This window comes from Lissotriton helveticus, chromosome 4_1 (assembly GCF_964261635.1).
Source record: "Lissotriton helveticus chromosome 4_1, aLisHel1.1, whole genome shotgun sequence".
Taxonomy (NCBI): domain Eukaryota; kingdom Metazoa; phylum Chordata; class Amphibia; order Caudata; family Salamandridae; genus Lissotriton; species Lissotriton helveticus.
The window spans coordinates 1,175,722,798-1,175,747,569 of NC_136063.1; the positions used below are offsets into that span (position 1 = coordinate 1,175,722,798).

The 24,772-nt window shown below is 45.3% G+C and overlaps 1 protein-coding gene across 9 annotated transcripts in view; it reads left to right on the forward strand.

Moving 5' to 3' along the window:
• The window catches only part of RELCH (RAB11 binding and LisH domain, coiled-coil and HEAT repeat containing), an 878,561-nt gene that overhangs the window by 244,835 nt on the left and 608,954 nt on the right, over positions 1-24,772 (forward strand). For all 9 annotated transcript variants that reach the window (XM_078687764.1, XM_078687757.1, XM_078687759.1 and 6 more), the window contains 2 exons: positions 535-732; positions 4,777-4,868. In XM_078687764.1, coding sequence (XP_078543890.1) covers positions 535-732; positions 4,777-4,868 — 290 coding nt within the window. The remainder of the gene's footprint in view (positions 1-534; positions 733-4,776; positions 4,869-24,772) is intronic.

Genomic DNA, 24,772 nt, shown 5'->3' on the forward strand with positions numbered 1-24,772 from the left:
TGAGAGTATATTTTGGTGAAACATTTGTCACCCTATTATTTGCGCGAGTCTGCATAGTTGTGAAGAAAAAAAACAATTCATCATACATAGCATGTGAACACCACTGTTCGATCATGCTCTTGCTGCTAGAAACCCAGCTGAAAGTTGCATGAACTCTATGAAGCCCCAGATTGGGCCTGATCATTGCAGCACACATTTAGTCAAAACTGCAGATTTTATTGCTTACCACTGACGATCACAAGGTCGAGGATATTTTAATTTAGTCATCTTTTGCAGACATCATGTGCATGTCAGCAACCATCACTGCTTTGTCATGTGATTTCACAGGGGACAGTGTTCTGGTCTTGCTTTTCAAATGTCATGTCTTTTTGCCGTTCTCTGCTTCTTTCTCTATATTAACTTTCTCCAAGGATTGTCATACAACACTGATGAAGCTCTTGATCAATGCAGTCATTTTTACCTGATTTTAGAAGGGTGTCTGATGGATTCTGATCACACCGTGGTTGCTAGTGATTAGTTTTCTTGCTTCTTAAGGATTTCGAATTGTGGGACGATGTTGGTTTGAATATTCCAAAACCCCCAGACGTGCTACAGTTGTATCGTGACTATGGAAACCACCAGGTTACCTTGAAAGATATGGTGGATGTCGGCGTTGGTGTGGAAGATCATGATTTGGATCCAAGGCCGAGAAAGGACAGTGATGCTTCGATTGACGAACCTCAGACCATTGCGGTGAGATACCTGTAGCTACTTATACCATCTAATTATCAAGGCAGCAGTTAACACATATCAATGCTACAAAGCTTGCAAGAATTAACATTCCTTTATCTTGTTGTGTTTTTCTGCATATTTTTTTGTTTGATCCCTAATGAGTTCACAAGTGGAGCAGTTGAATGTTAATCATCCTTTACCACTAAAATTGCTGCTTCCTTCAAGACTTTAACTTTTGGAACATCTCAAAACAATTAGCACTCTTTTTCCTAGTTTCAAAATTTGCATGTGCCTGTTCGTATTAGATAAACACACTGCGTGCTCTCAGGAAATGCTTTCTATTCTAGACTTTGCAAGTCAAAACCAACCTTCAATTGTGGCACTTACCTTAAATATATTTTATATAAAAAACACATTACAATTAAATGTTTTTCCAACTAACTGCCACAATCAATACAAATTATAGAATAAGGTACTAAAATGATGGTTAGTGTTTTACAAAATAGATGCCACAGGATCACTCAAATAAATACAGACCACAAGACATTTAGAAAATTGCTTTCAATTCTGGTATGTCCTTCCTAGTTCAATCATTTAAGTAGCTTGCTAAGATAGCTTGGCTATTGCTTACCAGGGCCTGGACGTGCATGATGTTCATTCCAGGTCATAGTATGAAATAACCATCCGAAGCCTGGAATTTGTCCCCCGTCTATGGTGACACTATCAATTTTGACATTATCTATGTAAGGCTGCCTATTATTTGAGGTAGTTGGATAACATTATAGCTCCTGTAGCCTTTGATAGTTAGGGGTTGTAGGAGATGATCAGCAGCACCGGGATGCAAATTTATATTCTCATCATTAGACTTTGTTCCAAAGCAGGAGAGACAAAAGCGGAAAGGAGAAGGAAGAGAAAGATAGGAACATAGTCAAATTACAAAGGAAGGAAGCAAGATAAGAATTGTAGGGTGGTATAACAAAGAAGCTTGATATTTGACAATTTCTCCAATTCGCTCAGCTAAGATGCATTCCTAACAAAAGTGAATACTGATTGCATGGCTTTTGGCTATTATGTAGATGACCTTTATTTATTTGATTTGTATGTAATTCTTACAAAAATAACCATTGAAAATAGCCATTTTATTATTGTGCTTTTTTATTAAAACAGTTTAACTTCAGCCAGTTCAAGTAACTTGCCTGCTAAAGACTTACTTTAGAGTACAAATACACTAAGAAACTGAGGAGCTACAATGGTTACTCTCTTATTATGTACTGGAGAACCTCACTATTGTATTGGAAATACAATTTGTGTCCTCATGTAATGCAACTTGTGCTATGTAAAGCGCTCTGATACCTGATACCTTCGGGTCAAGTTTGCACTATATAAAACACAGAAAAAAAGAAAGAAAATTGGTGTCTCAGGCTATATAAAATTTATTAGCAGATCCTTTGTGCAAACACGTCTGATAAAAAGACCAAATAAGTGGCTTATCTAGAGTTCTGCTAGAGTTGAGTGTAGTCCACTTAGCCCTCACAATCTTGTCTTCTGTCAGTAACATCAGTGGCACTCGCATCATCACAGTTACCAGCAAGAGTAAAAAAAAAAAGGCTCAGAACCCTCCTGAGGTTTGCCAAACAAGGGGACATGTACTTATGGCCCAGAGTTTGCTGATCACAATAGTGCTACTGAGTTCATAGAAACATGAAGGCAGATGGTTCATCAACAGTCAAACGTTTGCAGAAATCTTTGCGCAGAAATTCCAATAGTTCACATCCGAGTATCTAGAATACAGCTAGAAAAAATATCCTTTTTGAGTAGCCAATTAGTCATTTCTTTGCTCTGTACTGTTTCCCCAGTCCTCGCCCAAGAATAACTCTTAAACTAAAATGATTTAGGAAGATGTTGATCTGTTTGTTACACCGTGACCTCCTCAGTCGTGTGTTCCTTTTTTTCTTTCCTTTTTAGAGAATCCAGGCTTCAGGTTAATCTTCGGGCCTGGTTCCTAAATTCCTGTAGTCCAGAACCTGCATTCTGATTATGCGAGCATTCTCAAAAAGTCAAGTGACCTGTTTGAAAATGCTCCAAGAGGATCAGGAGACGACCTTCAAATGGAAGAGATTTGGTACAAGAACATTGTTCTGTATGTATAGTAAAATGGAGAACAGTGTTCTTACTATGCTTACCCGGCCAATCCGGGTTTGTAGTTTCAGTTTATAATCTTTCTTCGGACAGCCAGTACAGCCTATAGTAAAGTCCTCTTTAGACATTCCTTCTCATCAAAACTGTGATAGTTTGTTTTTTTTTTTTTTTTTTTAGAAGTCATTAAATCTTCTGTCCTGGAGGAACCTTATTTCCATTTGAGCTGAATGTAGTGATTTCTAGATCGTCAGGCCTCTTTTTGAACTGATTTATAAATCTCGACATATTCCATGAAAAGTAGTTGTCTGAGCTGCTGTGAATTAGGCCAGAAGAGCTAGTCAAAACAGGGGCAGTCTTCTCATTAAAATACTCTGCCTCTCTTTGGAGGTTCACTAGCTTGGCACCACTGTAGGGCCCTCTGGGCCTTATCATAGATCATATATCAACTGAGTGTCTGAAGTGTAACAATTGTTTGTTGGTTTCTTCTCCAATGTGCTGATACGTTTTTTACAAAATTTACCCCAAGTTACAATTCATTGTCATGTCAGTCACAATTGTTGGAATTATTAATGATTGCGACTGAAATGAACTTTCCAAACTATGTTCTGCCTTCTCATCCACTAAAGAACCAGAACATCTGCAAAATACAGACTCTCAGTTTTGTTTGAAGAAAAACTAGCATTTTAGAATAGGTGGCCAATTTCACCAGGTCCCAAGTGGAAGAGTCCTTCTTAAAGAGTCCAACCCTAGATGGGTTACTGTGTATTAAAGCGTGATGCTGCTTTGGAAGTGGTTTTGAATGTAAAGTCTGGGCAGGGCTGGAATTGTAACCAAAATTAGCCCTGGCAAACTTTTTAAACCATCCTCGCACTTCAGGAAGCCACAGCTACAATGGCTCCATTGAGCTGTGGTTTGGTTTAGTCAGATCAATCCATCCTGCTATGATAGCAGCCACTAACCTGCAGCTCACCATTAAAATCTTTGAGTTCCTAAAGAGCCAATCCAGAATTGAATATCTGAGATGGAATATTGATTAGAAGAACACTGTCTGCAGCTCCTAATATTTTTAAAATAAGCCTGTTGTTTCACTGTAACTTTGTATGCATTCTTTTGCAGTATTGCCATATTTGACCATGCATGAGTTTACTTTAGATATAATTTTTTGGCAAAAACGCATGCTTGTAGCATTGTTAACAGAAGAGATTCTCTGTAACCCAGAAAGTGCATTTGGAGGAAATTGATTTTGGCAATGTGCATACTTGATGACTTCATACTTGCCTTTCCAGTTTGTGAAACATATTAGCATGACAGCCATGACACAGTACCTATGTATTAAGGTTTCTTTTACCTAACAGCATTAATAGCTAGAACAAACTATGGACGGATTGCTGAACAAATCAAACATTCTCCCCCATTTACATATCTGGGTTTAATCCATCGTTTTTTTTTGCTCAGCACGCCACCCCAGTTTGGACCCAGCCATTTGCAAAGCAGCCTTGGGTATGCCTAAACGTGGGTCTCTCCCTCACCTCCGGATTCAAGCTAGCCTGGCTGATATGGGGTGATACCCTGAAACCGGTCCCAGGATGCTTGTATCCTGTCCAGGGAGGTCCTGGCCTTGCTGTTCGGACTGGACTGTTACCATGGGGAGCAGGGTCGAGACTGATTGGCATATGGGTGGTTTCAAACTAGGGTGGTATGGTGAGTTGAAAAACGATGGATTACACCCAGATCTGTGACTGGGTGTGAATTTGTTCAGCATTCCGTCCATCATTTGCTCGTTAACATCAATAGTAAAGTCAGAAATATATCGTCTTCCCTCTGCGGAGGACTGCTGTTCTTATTAATGAAAAACGTAAAGTTTTCAGCAGAATGTATGCTAGAAATTAATGTGAGCAATTTTCTTCTTTTTTTCTGTACTTTCAGGAATCATTGATAATTCAGGAACTTGAAGACCAAATTAATACACTATATAGTGAGAAAATGTCCCTGCTAGAACAAATTAAAAAACTTTCAAGGTAGGCTCTGCTAAACCTTTCATCAACTTGTACTGTTTTTTGTTTTTTTAAACCTCTTTATTGCCATTTGTTTTATGTAGACTTACAGTTTCAGAAATTGACAGTATAGGCAGTACCTTACACATTTAGTTTAAACAAACATTAATTTACATTATGTAGTTTACTCTCCCCCTCGGTGCTCTATGCTTTGCAGTCAATGCTCTTATGGTTCTTAAACACAATTGTGTTATGTGATCTTACCAGGGTGTATCCTTTCATTTCTGTTGATTGGGGATGTGTGCTTCCTCTGTTATATGCAGTATTCTGTTGTTCACCTTGCCAAATTATCTTATTGCAGGATTAAAGCATCATTAAAACGGAATAAAAGAATTAAAACAAAACGATAACTAACTCCAAGCCTGCATGCTCAACTTTGCAGGTGGACGGATCGCAATAGAAATGTTTAGTGTGTCTGAGTGGAGGTGTACTACTTCGGGTGGGTTCGGGATACGGATACATGATCAGTATTGGTATCTATATTGTAGCTAGATTCGTAGCGCCTGCATCTTGTATGTGGTCCTCTTGGGTGGGATGTTTTCCTATTCGCCTATAGAGTCACAGGTGCATTTGTAAGTGCTGTTTCCGTCTCATCTCCCTCCTCGTCACTGCTCATCGGTCTCGGGAACTCCCAGGAATGTATTATCTCCCTCCACTGGTCTGCTATGGGGAAACTGCCTCAGGCCCCTCACCTCTTCCCTGGATTGCGCCTTGGCCTCAGCCATAGCCCAGTTAGTGACATCTCTTCTCCTGCCCTCTACCCATGGCCATGCACTAGACTTCCATGTCAGAGCTATTCCGCTCTTAGCCTGGGTCATGCCCAAATCTATGAACCTGTTCCCTTCCGCTTTGGTGGGTGCGGGAACGGGCCCAGCAGGCACCCTTCTATGGAATGATCCACTGCTCTCCCCAGGGTGGTACCAACCTGCGTTTTTCACTGCCTTCCAAAATATGCAGATTACTTCACAGTCCCAGACCTTGTGTATAAAGTCCAAATCTGGGAAGGTACAACTCTGGCAATTACGCACCTCCCCTCCATGTATAGCTTCCAGTCTGTATGGGGGTCATATAGGTCATATGTATAAAATTAAACTGGATGTATTTAGGTCTGGTATTGCCGGACACCAACTTTGGCGAGCCCAACACCTTCCCCTAGTCTCGATAGGTAAGTTCCCTGTTTAAGACCTGTTTCCATTTGGCCCTGATCCTAGCCAACGGCACCCAAGTGGCTTCTGTCTGCGCCACATAGAACCATTTTACTTGGTGCCCAGCTGTACCCAAGGTGAGCAATGCATGTAGGAGAGTGTGCGTTTTCGGTTCCTCACGGCCTTAACCCCATAGTGCTCCAAAGGTGCATGTCAGGGTTTCGTATTGTATAAATTGGAGCATTGGGAGACCCTTGTGTACTAATAAGTCCTCGAAGTGGATCAAGGTATAACAATCTCCTGCTGTCTCTATCCCTGCTCCTGTCCAAGCAGACAGTTGCTCCTGCCCAAATATTAAACGTGGAACTCCATGATGTAAGCCCACCAAGGGAAGGACCGGCGCGTTTTTGGGACTGTCCACCATTTTGGATGTGCATTGTTTCCAGCATTGTATGGCTATAGTCTGCAATAGAGACCTATAAGGGGCTCACTGTTTTGTGATCCAATATCTTGGCTGCAAAAACAACAATTGAACGACAGAATGCAGAACAATGTCATACATTTAGTACAGAGACCTGGGCCTAAACCCATCGTTTTTTTTCTCACCGTGCCATTCCAGTTTGGACCCAGCCATATGAAAATCAGTCTTGACCCTGCGCCCAATGGGAACAGTCTGGCCTGAACTGCCAGGCTAGGCCCTCCCTGGACTGAAAACAAGCATCCTAGGACCGGTTTCGGGCTTTCAGCGCTCATCAGCAAGGATAGCTTGACTCCAGTGGCATGGAGAGCACAGGACCCACGTCTGGGCATACCAGTCCCACTCGGGGTGACAAATGCAAAAACTTGTTTCCAGTCAAGGGAGGACCTGGCTTGGCAGTTCGGCTGGACTGTTCCCACAAGGAACAGGGTCAAGACTGATTTGCATATGGTTGGGTCCAAACTGGGGTGGTGTGGTGAGCAAAAGAATGATGGATTAAACCCAGATCCTTATGACTGGGGGCGAATGTTTGCATTGTCCAGCATTCCATCCATCAACTGTTTCTTTTGCATATGTCACAAGTGGGAAGGGTATGCCCAGACGTGGGTCCCATGCTCAGTACACCACTGGATTCAAACTAGCCAAGATGCTTGTTTCCGGTCCAGGGAGGACCTGGCTTGGCAGTTCGCGCTTGACTGTTCCTACAAGGAACTGGGTCAAGAATGATTTGCATATGGTTGGGTCCAAACTGGGGTGGTGTGGTGAGCAAAAGAATGATGGATTAAACCCAGATCCTTTTGACTGGGGGTAAATGTTTGCATTGTCCAGCATTCCGTCCATCAACTGTTTCTTTTGCCAATATGTTAGCTAGCAGATAAGTAGGATGTGTGCCAACTGAAGATAATATTTTCCCTCTGTGTTCACCCCTTTCAACCATTGCTCCAGCCATTGTAGTTGGGAGGCTGTGTTAAGATTCCAAATTTAGCACTCCTAATCCTCCTTCCCTCATCAGGCGCTGTAGTGTTTTCAGTGAAACCCTGTTTCATCCTACCTCCCCAGACTAAATCTCTCACAAGGGAATCTAATTGTGTAAACCATCTCCTGGGTAGTATTAAAGGAATGTTAACAAAGAAATATAAGAGTCGGGCAGCATGAGCATTTTGATCAGTGATATACGTGCCATGATTGGTAGATTCAAGGGAGTCCAAAAAGAAACATAAGATTTGAGCGAACGAAGCGCTCTATCCAAAATGCCCTCTCTCAGGTCTAACGAATGATAGATTTGAATCCCCTAGTATTTAAATGTGGTCTGCGCCCAATTAAGTTCTTCCGGTAATTCCGCAGGTCTAGGCAGGGGGCCAGACACAGGAAACAAGGAGGTTTTAGTCTTGTTGACCCACAATCCCGACACCAACCTGTACTGTTAACACTGTTGTTGAGATTTAAGGAGCCTTATTGTCTCCTACTTAGTTTAATCATCGATTAGGGATAGCCCCAACTGATTGAATTATGGGTGAGCATCCCACTTCGAAAATGTTCAACTATTAAATTTTTTTTAAAACTTTTATTTCTCATTTAAGCAGCATATAAACCCAACGTACAGTGATAGGCGCGCACACATGACTCTCCAGTGGGTACACCACATAGCTGCAAGATAGTTAGTACATTATTCAGATACAGGCAGTATTATCAGTAGGAATGTCCAGAGTGGATGACCGCATTTCTCGTGTGATACAAAATAAATTCAAAGTGTCCAGGGCCACCTAGGCATGGCGGCAGCCTTCTCGTTTTCCATGGACAGTTATTACCGATAGGTGAACACCACAGGCTAAGAGGGGCTAAACCGTACAGACATCTTACATTTCATACAGTTTTTAGTCTTCCTCTGATTGTGCCAGCACATATGTGGTGTATGGGCCCCATATGTCCCTGGGTCGAGACGTCCCCGGCAAACTCTCCGCATAACAAATGAGTTGGTCACGACAATAAGCCATATCGTGTAGCCATTGCGCCAGCGTGGGGGAACTATTAATTTAAGTGCTCTCAGAAAGGGGCAACTGACAACCTCCACACCTCCTCAGACCCTTTTCCTGCTTATTTAAACATACCATAGGTACTATAGTTACATACTGACATTGAACACTACTTTGCATTTGAGAGGCATTTTGCTCCTTATTGAATGGTTCCTATATTAGTGTCAATCTTTACCTTTCATTTAAAAGAAATCATCTTTCAATTCTGAACGTCACTATCCTTTTTTAGTTAAACAGTTACACATTTATAAACTCACTTTTTAAATCAAATATAAACATTAATAGAAATTGCAACAAAAAAAGACACCGGTTGTTGCATGTCAACAGTCATTTGTTTATGTTGAAGCATGTGTTCCCTCATTTACTCATGACTGCGATATTCGTTGTGGGTAGGTGCTAGAGAGGCAAGCAAAACTGAGTTTATGGTACTACTCTCACTAACTTGGTGGGGGTTTAAAACATATGTATTGAATAAAGTTCCTGTTCAAAAGCATAAACCAATAATCTCTGGATAGAGTGGACTGAACAAGAGTTGCATCTTCTGCTTGCTAAAAAGATTGGGTGACTGTTTTGAGGGAGAACAACTTGCATGTTACAATACTGTTTCTATAAGTCGGCACCAACACGTGTAGATTGTGCAGTACTTTAAAATATCAATAAAGAGGATCTGATAATAACGTCCCAGTGACTTGCAAACTGCATGAACCAACAGAAAAGTCACTTGATGAAATAGATTTCGATTGCTGCCCGCTACCCCTACAGCAAAAGCAGTCATCAGGAACTCAACCAAAGGACTGTAATAATCCATGTTGGATAAAACAATATTCCTTATTGCATTCTTATCCATGCAAGTTTACTAAACAAAAGATGAATTCACATATACAACTGACTAGTGGACCTCAAATCCGACATTGTCCTCATTACATAACGTTGGTTAGGTGATGGTGCTGCACAAGGCAATCCCTAGTAGATGCCTAATCGGCTTCAGCAGTCGTCCAAGTATCAAAATTGGAGGACCAGCAGTGGTCCACAAATATACACTACAAATCTCCAACACGTACTGTAATGCAAAATAAAACCTGTTTTCAGCTTGCTCTCAGCGACTTTCTCAGTGTCCTTTCTTCTCAGCCAGGAACCTCTCCATACACCAACCCAGGTTTTGCAGATTCTCTCCTGGACTCTGTAGTGGATCCTACAATGGACAATCCTTGCAACAATTACAGCCCAACAGATCTCTGTCTCCAACACAGCATTCTATTCAGGGAGTCTGAAGTAGATCAGCAATCTAATTGGGACACCTCTTACAGCAGGCAGTGTTGCTGATATTCAGATACTTACATTTGCAGTGAGACTGACCATTGAGAAAGACACACATATATTCTCATACAGACGCATCAAACATGCACTCACCCTCTGACACCACACCCCCCTCTAACACCACACCCCCCTCTAACACCACACCCCCCTCTAACACCACACCCCCCTTCTAACACCACACCACACCACCCATTAACACCGCACCCCCCCCTAACACCACCCTCCCACCACAATTATTTTAGTCACACTGTCTGTGCCAATGTTTGACTCTGCCACTGGTTTGCTCTACTGCTGAGAATCTCCAACTCAGCAGCATTTTTTCCCTGCATCATGTGTATGGATTTGTTCAGGTCCTTGTAAGAAGTGATGGGATGGTATCTGCACGAGACTAACAGCTTCTGTTCCAACTAAATGGCAGCCTGCTCTGCCAGTCTACCAACTACCTCCACCACCACAGCAAACTATTGTTCCTCCTCAACTGTCCATGTCAGTGACATCATCTTCACCCATGCCACTGCATATTTCATCAACTCCAAAGGATACGAGCAAACAGAGCACTAAGGAAAGTGATGTCGAAGTCCAGGATGTGGAAGGTGGTCCAGAAGTTGAGGACATGATCTCAGATGCCAGGGATGGCAGCAACAATCTGGGTCATGATGATTATGAGTAATCGCTCACAAAAGGTAATGAGGGAGTCACCATGCTTGTTGAAATCTACACTAGACAATATTGCTAAGTTTCCCACTCTACTGAACAGCACCACAAATAAATTTGGCATTCCCTTGACCGATGAAGCACTTGTGTTTCCTCTGATTTTGAGAAACGACCCAGAAAATCAGAGGTCAGATTCTAGAGTCCTGTGGCTGCGGCGGCAAGTCTTCACAGGACATGCTTCACTTTTTAATGTTCTGAAAGCACTATGTCACTCCTTGGAAAAGTTTAATCATCCCAATTTTAAAAAGATTTGTTGTTAAAGCAGGTGCAACCAGCTTTTATTTATTTACAGTTGTTGTCTGGTGATACTGTCCTTTTTGTTCTTAATTTTCTGAAATCAGCTGTGAGGCTTAGATCCTGTTGCGATTAATTAAAAGTTGTTTATAAATGATGGTGTATTGCCTTGTTAGGCTTACTGGTGACACCTATAGCTCAGTTAGGGTTCTTGTTCTTCTTCTCCCTTCTTTCTCTTATTTTTAACGATTTGTTGTGTATGCACATTATAATATTTTATTAATGAACTGTATGAGAATTTTTATTTAGATTTGCTATTGATGTACTTTTTAATTAAATATATAGTATTAGATTATACTTGATATTATGTACGGTTTTAGAATACTTTTATGGTTTTAAGCAGAAACCGAATAAAGTGCAGTTGATTGATTGACCCAGAAAGTCCATCCCTATTTTGGACAAAGTCTGACAAAAGATCTTATACTGATGAAAATCCTTGTCACAGACCTTCTTTAGTCTAACATCTGGAAAGGAAATACCATGCTCCCGACTTTGCAACATCCTGCCTTACAGATCACTTGTGTGCTGATTTGGTCAACGTAGATTATGCAATCTAGTCATTTGTACCTCAACAACCCCTGGTATTCAAAATAGGCATATTGATGCTTTAGCCTTTCTAGGCTGTTATAAGCAAATGTTTTGTGACATTGCCCGGTACATGTAACTTTTGTCACAGGGTAAAAGATGCAGCCAAAGTGATTAAGTGGGAAGGAGTCAATGCTTCGGCTGCTATGATCGAGCAAGGCTGGCCTCAGATGACTTCCTTTTAGCATTTAAGTGCAAGGGAAAGTTCTTGATATGCATTCTCATGGCCAAACACTCATTGTTAGGCAAACAGTCTTGTCTTGAGGACATAAATACTGACATCTGTCCCTCTTGGAACATTGCAATTTTGGAAGACACCTGGATTTTGTGGCACAAAAGAAATCATAGAATGTAAGAGAGGGCTCCCATTAATACAGATTCTAGCAGCAGAATAGCCATTACTGCCAGTTTTTTATTTTTTATTTTGCTATATTAAGTTTCTCAAAACAGAACAAAAAACAAAGAAACAAGCAGTACAAAAAATACAGAGTACAATGCAGTAGGAATATTGCTCCTTTGAATCTAGCCCACACCATAATCATCAGTGCAATACAATGACTTGCAGGTCTTAGGAGGCATACAACCATACATTCAGAATAATTGAATGATGAATCCAAGTCATTACTCAGTAACTCGGCGAATACAGTGTAGTATAAATTAACACACTTGGCAGTCACATTCTATCCAAGGCATGAAAATCTGAAGAGGCATCTCACTCCTCAGTGTACGAGCCCTTCCCCAAGCTGGTGTCACCATCCTCATTGAAATTATTCAGGACCATCCCGCCGGTCATTATTTCATGTTCAGCTTTCTCATCACTGTGGGTAAGACGCATATGGGCCGTCTCCACTGCTTCCCATTCACGGGTCTCTAAGCCATGAATTCAACTGTGGCAGCCTATCTCCCATCCACCCAATGACTATTCTCCTTTTTGCTAAAAGCAATGCAAGCTGAGCAGTCTTATAAGGAATTTTGCGGCCTTTGGGTTTTGCCACTACTCCCAAGAGGCAAGCCAGCAGTGTAAGAGGGACCTCCACGCCAGTCACTCTCACTATGGCTGGTACCACAACCCTCCAGAAATCCTGAATCCCAGTGCAAAGCCTAGATGTAGAAAAGAGACCCCCAACTCACCACATCGCACACAGCTAGCTGGGTGTCTATCCTTTTCAACAGTCTAGGGGTCACTTAAGTGTGGTGCAGAAAACTAAAATGTAGTAATTTAAACCTGTGGTTACAAACATCCGCCTCACCTGCTCGCACACACGGGAAGTGTTACACAAACTTGGGATGTTACAGAAACTATATACCAAAAACCTTGACATGAGCCATGGGATTAATTTTACTCTCCCAAGGCCAAGACACACTCACAAGAGTCTGACTTCCTTGCCCTTCCTGACAGCCCCATCCTATTGTCTGTGGAATGGGAACATTCATTTTTTTTCTTAAAAATGGGCGAAAATCTCTAAAAATCATTGGGTACTCTAGATTGTCCATTGTGGGCATACAATAGAATTTGTGCACAAGTCGCCCTCCCGCCTATCAACCAGAGAACATCATCACCACCAGGAACACTTAATACATAAAATCCTCGATCTACTGCTCAGAGGCTATGGAGCAAGTACTCAAGAATCAACATAGTCAGGGATTTTATTCCAGGACCATCTTAATCAAAAGGAAGAATGGCTAGGATTATCTTAATCAAAAAGAAGGTAGGCAGATGGAGAGCCATCCTAGAGCTGTCAGATCACAACAAATTCCTGACGCAATCCATCAGAATGATCATACTTAAGGAACTCATCTTGATGTTCGAAGAAGGGGAATTTCTGTTGTTCTTAGGCCTGCCAGTCTCACCTCCATATCACGGTTCATCAGAATCACAGGCACCATCTACAATTTTCCATAGATAGGCAGCATTGTCAGTTCAGTGCAGTCCGATTCAGCTGCAGTTTGGCCCAAAGAGTCTTCACCAAGTGTCTGGTGCAAGTGGAAGTTCATGTACTGAGGAAGCGCTTCCAGGTGTGACCCTGAACTTTTTTAAATTTCATCAGTGAAGAAGGCAGAAGACTAAACAAAAGCCTGTTTGCCACTCTCTCATCGCTTTGGGCTCTCCTTATAGTGGTTACTTCTTCACACTACATTTGAGTGTTTAGTAATTTATAGCCCCTTCCTAGACTCTTAGCATCCCTTGTGTGTTGTTGTTAGTTAGTTTGGGGGACAGGATGCAAGTTGGTCTTTAAAAGTTTTCTCCCCTTAGACCCTCTCTTACATTTTTGTTGTTTGTACTCTCTTAACAACACCAAATCTTCTCTCTTACTAAGCACTATCCTACCCTTCTAAGAAAGATTCTTCTATAATAATCAAGGGGAAGGGTTGTCTTCCACAGAGTGAATAGAAAAATTGATTGAACCCTGCAACAATCATTTTCAACCGCAAGTTTGGTTCAGGCAGACAGTCCAAGTTGCTGATAGAACTAATGTATTCATGCATTCCATTGATTGCGCATTGCAGGCTCTGAGCCACAATAATCTGAAGATTAAGGAGACTAGGTAACTGTCTCTATCCAGGTGAAATGAGCATTATTGTGGTGGAGAAACCATGCCAGGGAACCCTTCAATATCAAGTAATAAGGATGACAGGTATGTCAAAGGATGGATGGGTAGCTTGCATGCATGATTTGGTGATAAAAGAAAAGTGGTTAGAAGCCGAGTTTTTGAGTTACTGCTATTCGCTTAGGGCTTCAGGCTTTCCTTCCACGCACGTGCAACACCTCAGTCTTAATTCACACAGACAACAGATCATCAATATATTACGTCATCAAATAGTGAGGGACAAGATCACAAATTTTGTGAGAGGAAGCGCAGCAGTTGTGGAACTGAGCATTATCCAAAAATATCCACTTGACAGTGGAACATTTGCTGGGATTTGACAACGAATGGGCAGATTTCCTCAATCGGGCTCTCTAAGAATGTTGGGTATGGGAACTCTACAACACTCAGGTTCGTCAACTCTTTCACAAATGGAGTCCGCACCAGCGGGATCTATTCACAACTTGGAAGAACAGAAAAACCCATCTCTCGGCTCAAGGCAGCATTTTTTATAAAATGATGCAACATTTCTGAGTATGCTTTTCCTCCATTTCCCTCACAAAAGTGTAGAAAGAGCAGTGCAAACGGATACTATCACCCCTGTGCTGCCAGGAAAGTATTGGTACAGCTCTGGAGTCCTCTGCCATTCATTGTTCAAAGTACATACAGAACATCTGTAAAGCTAAATGAACAGATCCTTCATCAGAATATATGATGCTTGAAACCGATAGCATAGCTTCTTAATACTTCGGTTTTGGACATTGGTATTTCCCAAAAGCCTTACTGATGTTGTAGAGAAGGCTCTTGCACCCTCTGCTTTCAAGACATACAACTATAAACTGAAGCAATGTGCATGTAAAGGCTTACATCCACTGTCAGTCTAGCCCCATCAAATTCTACCATGTCTGCAACATTTGATTAATTGTGGCATAGGATATGCCTCCGTACAAGGGCAGGTGGCAGCTTTCTCGAAATACTGATGCACTTTGCAGGAACAGAGATTCTTTTTATAGAGAGTGATCTTGCAATATATGAAAGGTATCTTCAAGTCCTTTCCCTCCAATTAGATGGCCACTTTTTCCTTGGGCGCAACCCACAGATTTGATCTGGCAAATAGCTCCTCACTTGAACGAGTTCGCCAGGCAGATTTGAAGTTATTTTCATGGAAAACAGCAGTGCTTCTCACATTGATTTCTTCCTGAACAGTGAGTTGAAAACCTTAACGATCAAAAAGCCAGTTCTCCAATTCTGAAACGACAAAATGGTGCTAAATCTAAATTTAAAGTGCATATCCAAAAGTGCCATCCGATTTCCACCTTTTAAGAGCAGGAGGTTCCCTGCTCCTAACCCTTCCCTGAATCCAATACCAAGTGGATATATCCGGGCGTGGTGCAACATTTACCGCCGCTTAAAGGTACGTCTGCAACATCTGTGTGCCCACCGTTCCTGATAGCAGTCTGCATTAATAAGGTATAAATTCTAGGAAAGACTTATTGAAACTGAACTATTACATAATACAGTATGCATCCGTACAACAAGTATTCCCTCCCGATCCCTCCCGCTGTCCCTTTAAGTAGAAGTCATGTTCTGTATTGCATTTGCCTGATCTTGTCCATATGATGTTGTTTCATTGTCTAAGCGTTGGTGGGATATATATATTGAGTGGTTCCAGTGACAAGCCTCTGTAATCTGCCCCTCTTTGACAAATTTTGGTGTGTTTCTGGGGACATCCCTATGCTGTAAATACTGGGAGTTCCGGTCCCATATTGAAATCCATGCCCCGTTTCCAGGTTCCAAAACGGAGCGGTGTATCTGCTTTCCATTGTCTGGCAAAGTCTCGCTTGGCTAGAGTGAGCCCCAAGAATAACAAGTTTTAATCTGTTCCCTTCTATTTCCTCTGTGCAGTGTAGTTGCAGCCGTTTCGAGTAGCCTCTGGTAGAGTTTTTCGCACTGTATGGCTCCCTCCCGGAAATAATCTTTTGCGATTTGCAGTTTCTTCGTATACGAAGGAACCGATCATAAGGCAGGCCATCACTGAGGCCACGTGGATGGTAATTTGAGCAAAGTAAGAGTGTGCTGAGTTCCATGGGCTTGTGAAATAGTGATGTCCCAATGTTACCCTCCTCAACGTGAAGGGTAAGGTCCAAAAAAGCAAGATCATTGGTCCTGAACTCTGATGTAAATTTGAGATGGGGCTGACCGTTATTGAGACAATGGATAAAGGTGGATAAAGTGTCCACAGTGGCACGCCAAAGTAGCAGAATATCATCAATATGTCTCCGCCAAAGGTCAATTTGATTTTAAAAAGGGTTCAACAGAGTCAGGATGAACGTGGTTCCCAAATTGTGGATGTAGAAAATAGTAAAGTTGGGGGCGAAACAGGCACCCATAGAGACTCCCCTGGTCTGTAGGTAAAAAGTATCTTTATACAGGAAGTAGTTGTTGCCTAAGGCAATGCAGAGTAAGTCTACTATTAATGCATTGGGGATACGAATGGGTCTGGGGCATTTGTCAAGTAGAGTCTGGATGATCGGTAGACCCTCATGATGGGGTATGTTGATGTAAAGAGACTCAATATCTAAGAGTTGCTCATTGTGGCATGAATACGGCCTGATAAGGATGGACTAAGTCCGACATGTAGAAAAACACCATGGTTCACCGACGACGACGAACTCAAGTGCTCCAAGAAGAACTGTCGAGCCCTCGAGAAAGCCTGGAGAAGGGAACCAACGACGGACAACATGACCACCCTCAAGCTCGCCACCCGGAAACACCACCAACTGATCCGCGCCACCAAGAAAAATGCATACAAGGACCGGCTGGACAACAACGCACACAACTGCAAGGAACTCTTCAACATCGTGAAAGAGCTCTCCAACCCCAACGCCGGAAACAACGACATCACCCCGTCGCAAGACCTCTGCAACTCCCTCGCGTCCTACTTCCACAACAAGGTCACGGACATACACAACAGCTTCAACAACCAACCAACGCAAGCCACAACCGCAACGACGCCACCCACCACCACCCTCCGCACCTGGACCCCGATCAGCACCGAAGACACCATCCGCACCATGAACTCCATCCATTCCGGATCTCCGACTGACCCCTGCCCTCACCACGTCTTCAACAAAGCCGACGCTGTCCTCGCACCCCACCTGCGGGACATCATCAACACCTCCTTCGACTCCGCCACCTTCCCTGAGAGCTGGAAGCACGCCGAACTCAGCGCTCTCCTCAAGAAACCCACAGCAGACCCCACCGACCTCAAGAACTACCGTCCCATCTCGCTCCTCCCGTTCCCGGCCAAAGTCATCGAGAAGACCGTCAACAAACAGCTGGCCGCCTTCCTCGAGACGAATGGATCCCTCGACCCATCACAGTCCGGCTTCCGAGCGAACCACAGCACCGAGACCGCCCTCATCGCCGCCACCGACGACCTTCGAACTCTGATGGACAACGGAGAAACAGCGGCCCTCATCCTCCTGGACCTCTCCGCGGCTTTCGACACTGTCTGCCACCGCACCCTAGTACAGCGCCTCAGCAACATCGGAATCCAGGAGAAGGCACTGGACTGGATCACCTCCTTCCTCGACGGAAGAACACAAAGAGTCCGCCTACCACCGTACAAGTCAGAGGCCACCAAAGTCATCTGCGGCGTACCCCAAGGATCCTCGCTGAGCCCAACCCTCTTCAACGTCTACATGAGCCCCCTCGCGGCCATCGCACGCCAACACAACCTGAACATCATCTCCTACGCCGACGACACCCAGCTGATCCTCTCCCTGACCAACGACCCCGCCACCGCCAGAGCCAACCTGCACGAAGGGATGAGAGACGTAGCCGAATGGATGACGACCAGCCGCCTGAAACTGAACTCAGACAAGACGGAGGTCCTCATCCTGGGCTCCACGCCCTCCGCCTGGGACGACTCCTGGTGGCCCCCCGCCCTGGGCACCGCACCCAAACCGACGGACCACGCACGCAACCTGGGCTTCATCCTGGACTCCTCCCTCTCCATGACCAGACAAGTCAACGCCGTCTCCTCGTCATGCTTCAACATCCTGCGCATGCTACGTAAGATCTTCCGGTGGATCCCCACCGAGACGAGGAAGACGGTCACCCAAGCCCTCGTCACCAGCCGACTGGACTACGGCAACGCCCTCTACGCCGGAACCACTGCCAAACTCCAGAAGAGACTCCAGCGGATCCAGAACGCCTCGGCGAGACTCATCCTCGACATCCCCCGACGCAGCCACATCTCCGGACACCTGAGAGATCTGCACTGGCTCCCGGTCAACAAGAGAATCACCTTCCGGCTCCTCACCCACGCGCACAAAGCCCTACACGACCAAGGCCCGAGCTACCTCAACAACCGGATCAACTTCTACACTCCCAAGCGCCTCCTCAGATCAACCAACCACGCCCTCGCCGCCGTCCCCCGCATCCGAAGAGCGACAACAGGAGGAAGATCCTTCTCCTACCTGGCCGCCAAGACCTGGAACTCACTTCCGACCAATCTGCGCCTGACCCAAGACCACCTCTCCTTCAGGAAGAAGCTCAAGACCTGGCTGTTCGAGCAGTAGCGGCACCCCCCCCCCTCCCAGCGCCTTGAGACCCTACGGGTGAGTAGTGCGCTCTACAAATGACCTGATTGATTGATTGATTGATGTAATAAGTTTAGAAGTGAGATTGGCCTGTATGATGTGCATAATTCAGGAGGGTGTCTGGGTTTATGGAAGACTACAATTTTGGCATGTCCCCAGTCCGGAGGCAAACGTTTATCTTTAAGGGCTTGACAAACCGTTGCTATATATCGGGGACCCAGTATAGACATAAACGCTTAAAAAAACTCACATGGAAAACCATTGGGTCCCAGTACTTTTCCGGGTGTCATGTCTAGTGCCACAGTGAGCAATTCTTCTAGAGTAATAGGGGATTCAAGGGATTCACTTGTGTAGCCATTGATATTGTTTTCCTGGGGATCTCTCTAAAGACGTCCTCTATTTGGCAGTCTGTTAGGGATTCTTGTTAGTATATGGGGCTTGATAGAATGTGGTGAAACACTGTGCTGTGACCACTGGGTCTATGAGTATTAAATCCACTTGTAATTTAATTGCGGGTATCTGCATAGGTTTCAGAGAGTTTTGACGTAGTCTGTGTAGGAGTTTCCCAGATGTATCCCCCCCATTGATAAATACTGATTTGTGTGGCAAGCCATATGCATTTGGCCTCTTCCAACAGCTTTCCTTTGTATTGCTGCTGCAATAGGATTAATTGTCTATGGGCGTTTCTCCTGTCTCCCTCACTACCCCATCTTTCTGATTCGATTAGTTGTGCCTCTATTTGTATCAGCTTTTGCATTTGAGGGTATAGTTCTGTTGCCCAGTAACTGATATCAAAGCCTCGTATACTTGGTTTCATTGCTTCCCATAGTGTTATAGCAGAGCAGGTCGTCCCTTCATTAAATAAGAAGTAATCCAGTTGGGCCTTGTGTAGGTGTGTTTTATGCATTGGGTGGTGTAAGTGCCATAGGGAGAGGCGCCAACAAAAAGGAGGTCTTTTGGGGCCTGTGTGCAGTTGTAACCGTGCCAGGGAATGGTCCGACAGGCCTCTAGGGATAATCTCAGCCTTGGTATTCTGTGGGCGTGTTTGCAGGTAATGAACAGATAATCGAATCTAGAAAAGGAACGGTGTACTGTGGAGCAGTAAGTATATCCTGTTGTTGTGGGATGTAAGGCTTTCCATATATCTGTCCATCCTAATATCTGTGCCATGGGACACAGTTTTAATTTCAAATGTGTTTTATTGATTTTAAGAGCGAAAACATGCATCACAGTACGATGGAAAGGCATTAGGCATATATTGCGAGCGAGACAGACAGGCACGTCTTCTCTGTAAATCGAACAGTAGGCGAGGTACATATGCCGGAGCAGAGGTATAATGCCAAGGCAACTAATGGTAGGCATTGCAAGAGAGCAAAATTGTAAGAACAGAAACCAGGAACCCACCCCCGCCCCCAACCAACCCCCCACCGCCCCAACCAGTGTGCCATGCGTGAGAAACAATCTAAGAAACAATCAGGTAGTGGATACTGCGATAATACATGAGATCACGGAGGGTCAGGCGTAGCTTCGGTAAGTCGCAGAATGCGGAGGTATCTGGGGCATGTGATCTCGTTAAACTCTTTGGACAAGAGGGATAGCAGCGGAAGCCAAACCTTCCGAAATGCAGCTGTGGTGTGTGTAAGTGCAGCCTGGATGCGTTCCATCCCCAAAGTGAACCAGAGTTTGTGTAGCCATCCCATGTGTGTGGGCCTGGTGGTCGAACCCCAGAGCGATAGGACATGTTGCGTAGCCGCTGGCATGGCGATCCCCATTTGGCGACCCCGGGTAGATTTCAGGGAAAAGTGAGTGAGTTAGGTAGGCCCAAGACGGTGTAGGCTGGAAATCTCGGGATTTCGGTGTCGAAGGTGGAGGCAATGTCGTCTAGGACCGCCTCCCAATAGCCCCGAACTTCACAGCAGTCCCAGAGGAGATGGGTCAAGGTGCCCCGTTTCCCACATCACCTCCAGCACAATGCGCTACGGGTCTGGTTCCCCTTATGAAGCCGGGCCGGCGTGAGATGCCAATACATGGCCTGCTTCACCGCTGTTTCCCTGCCTGCAGTGTTGTGTGTGGTGTGCGAGGCCCTATAGTGTATATATAGCTCCATTCTCTAGGTGTCAGTGCCCTGCCAAGTTCCGCCTCCCAACGCTGCTGACTCGCTGTTTTGCCTGGGGTGGCTGGGGGCGTGAGCATTTTGTAGATGTCCGAAATAAGATGTCTATCCGTGTCTTTTGTCATCAGCCGTTTCTCAAAGACCGTCATCGGTCGACCAACTAGAGGGGCGTAGACCGGGTTGGTGAGCCAGTGCCGGAGTTGGAAGTATTGGAAAAGGTGAGGATTTGTTATGTCATAGCCCTGCTTGATGTCCAAGAGGGGAAGAAAGCCCCGTAAATCGAAAAGGTCGCCGGCAGAACGGCAGTTGGTACCGCGCCATTGCGAGAAGGCGTGGGGATCATTGCCCGGCGGGAACTCCGGGTTGTCCAGGATGGGGGTAAACGGGGAGGGGAAGGTTGTTAAACCTCTTTTAACAGCGACCGTGTCCCAAACCCGCATGATGGTGCGAGTAATAGGTGACTTCAGGAGGTATCGCGGCCGGTGCTGCCGGATGAGGAAAGGAACCCTCCAAAGGGGCGTCTGGGCGCCCTGTCCTGGAACAGCCACCGTTTCTCGGATTCCAGCCTATACCATTCCACCAAATAGTGGAGTTGAGAGGCCTGGAAATATTGCAAAAGGTTGGGGACTCCAAGACCCCCCTCATCCATGCTCCGGTATGCCAGCCGTTTATGTAAGCGCGACCATTTCCCTTCCCAGATGAAATGGTGGAGAGCGGCTTGTAGGTCTGCAAGGACGCCAGGGAGGGGCGTGACCGGGAGGGTTTGACAGAGATATAAGATCTTTGGTAGAACTGACATCTTAACCGCTGCGACTCGCCCCAGTAGGGAGAGGGGTTGCTTGGACCAGCGCGTGAGGTCGTCCGAATCTGGGAGGTGAGGGTCTTGTAGTTAAGCGCTATCGTCGACTCCGTCGAGGAAGTGAGCGTGACACCCAGGTATGGGAGTTGTGTGGTGAACTGTAAGTCGCCCCCGTATGCGGAGGTAGACACGCCAGGGTGGGCATTTTTGCCCAGAGGTAATACCAGGGATTTCCCTCTATTGATTTTGAAGCCTGAGACCGCACCAAAAGATTCCAGCTCTCCCAAAAAAGCGGGTACAGAGCAGTCTGGATGGTCGAGAGCGGCTATTATGTCGTCGGCGTAAAGGCCGACCGGGTGAGGTTCTCGGCCGAGGGTAATGCCATGGATAGCAGGGTTATCCCGGATCTTCTGCGCCAGGGAATCTATGTACAAGGCGAACAAGAGGGGGAGAGGGGACACCCCTGCCTTGTGCCGCGCTGGATTTCAAACGGGTTCGATCGGAGGCCACCCAAGCTTACCCGAGCTTGGGGGCGGTGGTAACAGCAGGCAATCCAGGACTGAAAGCGGTCTCCCAGCCGAAAGCGCGCCAAGACTCGCTGTAAGTAGGTCCAGTCGACTCGATTGAACGCCTTTTCAGCGTCGATGGCCAACAGTGCAGAGTCCGAGTCCTGGAAATGGACCTTGTCTACCAAATGGAGTACCCGTTTGGTGTTATCGCTACATTGGCGGTTAGGAACAAAGCCCGACTGGTCAGGCTCCAAGATCCCAGGCAGGCACGGACCAAGACGTGCAGCCAAAATTCCGGTAAAGAGTTTCAGGTCCAGGTTGAGTAATGAAGTAGGGCGGAACGCGGAGCATTGCGTAGGTTTCTTACCTGGTTTAGGCAGCACCACTATTTCGGCCGCCAGCATATCCGGGGGGATGGAGCTTGGGCCTTCAAAAGAGTTGAAAAGCCGGGTGAGGACAGGAGCTAGCAGTTGACTAAATGGGACACAGTTTTGATATCTTTGATGTATCTACTGTGGTAGAATGTCTCCATCTGTATTGTTCTGTATGAAATGGATCATTCCAATTCCCTCCAACTAAGGCTAGGCCATCTGGTATGGTCTCCCATCATCTACAATGCCCTCGATTAATGTATGGGTGAGTGGAGGTGGAGCATTTACACTTCCAAACACGATATATTTGTCCTCCACCTTTCCTTGTATGAAAATGTATGTGCCTTGGTTATCAGCCCATATGAAGGGGACTCTTTAGTGGATCAGTATGGCGGTCGTTTGAGATCCTCTTATGAACCCTGAGTGGAATGTATGGGCGAAACAGTATCTGGCCAGACAAGGTGTTTTTAAAACCCATTAGGTGAGTCTCCTGTAGGAGTAGAATTTGTGCTCCCAGACATTTAGCCTGTGTTAGTACTGCTCAACGTTTAACCATGTCAAGCAGGCCTCTGACATTCCAGGCAAATACTTTGAGCTTATCTTCTGGAATCTGATCTCTCGGTGTTGTTTTACTTATGTGTAGTGTATGTTGTCAAAGGAATATTGTCTGAGGGAGTGTCTGTCTATGTACGAGATGCAGTGTTACAGACAACCAAACTTGAAACTTCAACCCCCTCCCCAACCGCCCACCCTCCCGCTCCCGCCCTAATACCTCAGTAAACTTTGAAGTATCTTTCGCAGCGGGGACGAATGCCTGATCATCCAAGGGTTCCCATAACGTCCCATTGGGGCTAGTGGCCCATAGAGTTTGCTTAGGTGTTGTCGCCCTCTGCTTACATCTACTTACATCGGCATGTGTAACGTCATTTTTCATGGGCTGATTATTGGTGCGTATGGTGGATCCTTATGTAGATTAGCTTGAGTGCATGTTATGACTGGCTTCCAGTGAGGTTCGTTTGTTTGGCCCTCCTGGACCTCAAGCGTCAGGATGATCGTGATCTGTGTCTGCATTTGTCATTCTCATTATTTTGGCTGTTTCGTGGATCTCCTGATGATGAATCAGAGTTGAGCGGTGGCGTTGTGTGCGGCTTTGAATGTCTGATCTTATCAGTCCACTGGAAAGCTTCCTCCAGGATATCGAAAAATATAGTATGCTTTCTGTAGCTGATTCTCAAACGGGCTGGGAAGAGTAGCATATATGGGATTTGTAGTTCTCAGAGCTACCCTTTCGCAGAGGTGAAGGATTGACTTTGTTGTACCATCCTAGTATAATCTGGGAATATCATTATACAATGGGAATCATAGGTGATGGATTCTTGTGTGTGAGCTAGGCGAAGGATAATGTCCCGATCGTAAAAATTGAGGATTTGCCCTATAACAGGTTGCAGTCTGGCCCCACAGGGTGGTTTCGCGAGTAGGGGTGTTTGGGTGCACTCTATTATGAAGCATGTGGAAAAGGTGTCCTCCGGAATCCAAGATTTAGGCCATTGGGCCAGGAATACGCCCATGTCTTTACCCTTGCACCCTTCGGGGAATCACACAGCGCAAAGATTTTTCCTACGGGCCCTGCCCTCTGCATCCTCTACCCGGGTGGGCCTTTGTGAGTTTCTCAAGTATGTTCACTTTCCCTTGAAGAGTAGAGACCGTATCTCCTACACAGGATACTTTCGGCTTGAGTGAGGCGTTGCACTACGTTGCCTAGATCTTGGCGCAATAGCATGACATCCAACCGACCGCACTGATTTTGGCATGTAGTATGTCTCTAGATTGGGTGATGGCAGCTAGTAATGCAGCATTATCTGGAATGTTGTTTTGGCCCCCATAAGCCATCTTTGGTGACGTCCCTGTGTTTGTGCCTCTTAATTTATCCATGGTGCATTGTTTTGTGGCCGCGGTTGCCGATTTGTTCTTGGACTTGACTGTTGAGGGTTCTGTGTGGATGTTTGTTGTAATTTGGGGCCTAGGTTCTATGGATGAGTATCTCCTAAGGCCGCGGCCTAATGAGTGGGTTTTGGGGGCTAGTCTGCTCCCAGGGAGGCTCTTCTGTGGATAGTGATGTCGCAGTGGTATGTGCTTTCGCACTAAGGTGGTGGGGGGTCCCTCCTTGACCATAGGCAGCACCAGAACCTAGTCTAGCCGCTTCCGCGGGGGAGGCAACATCCCCAGCCTCTAACGGGCGCTAGCGTTTGCCCACCACGTGGGGCAGTGTTCTTTCTGCATCGGTTTTTTAGGCCTCGCGCCTAGCGTTGCAGTCCGCA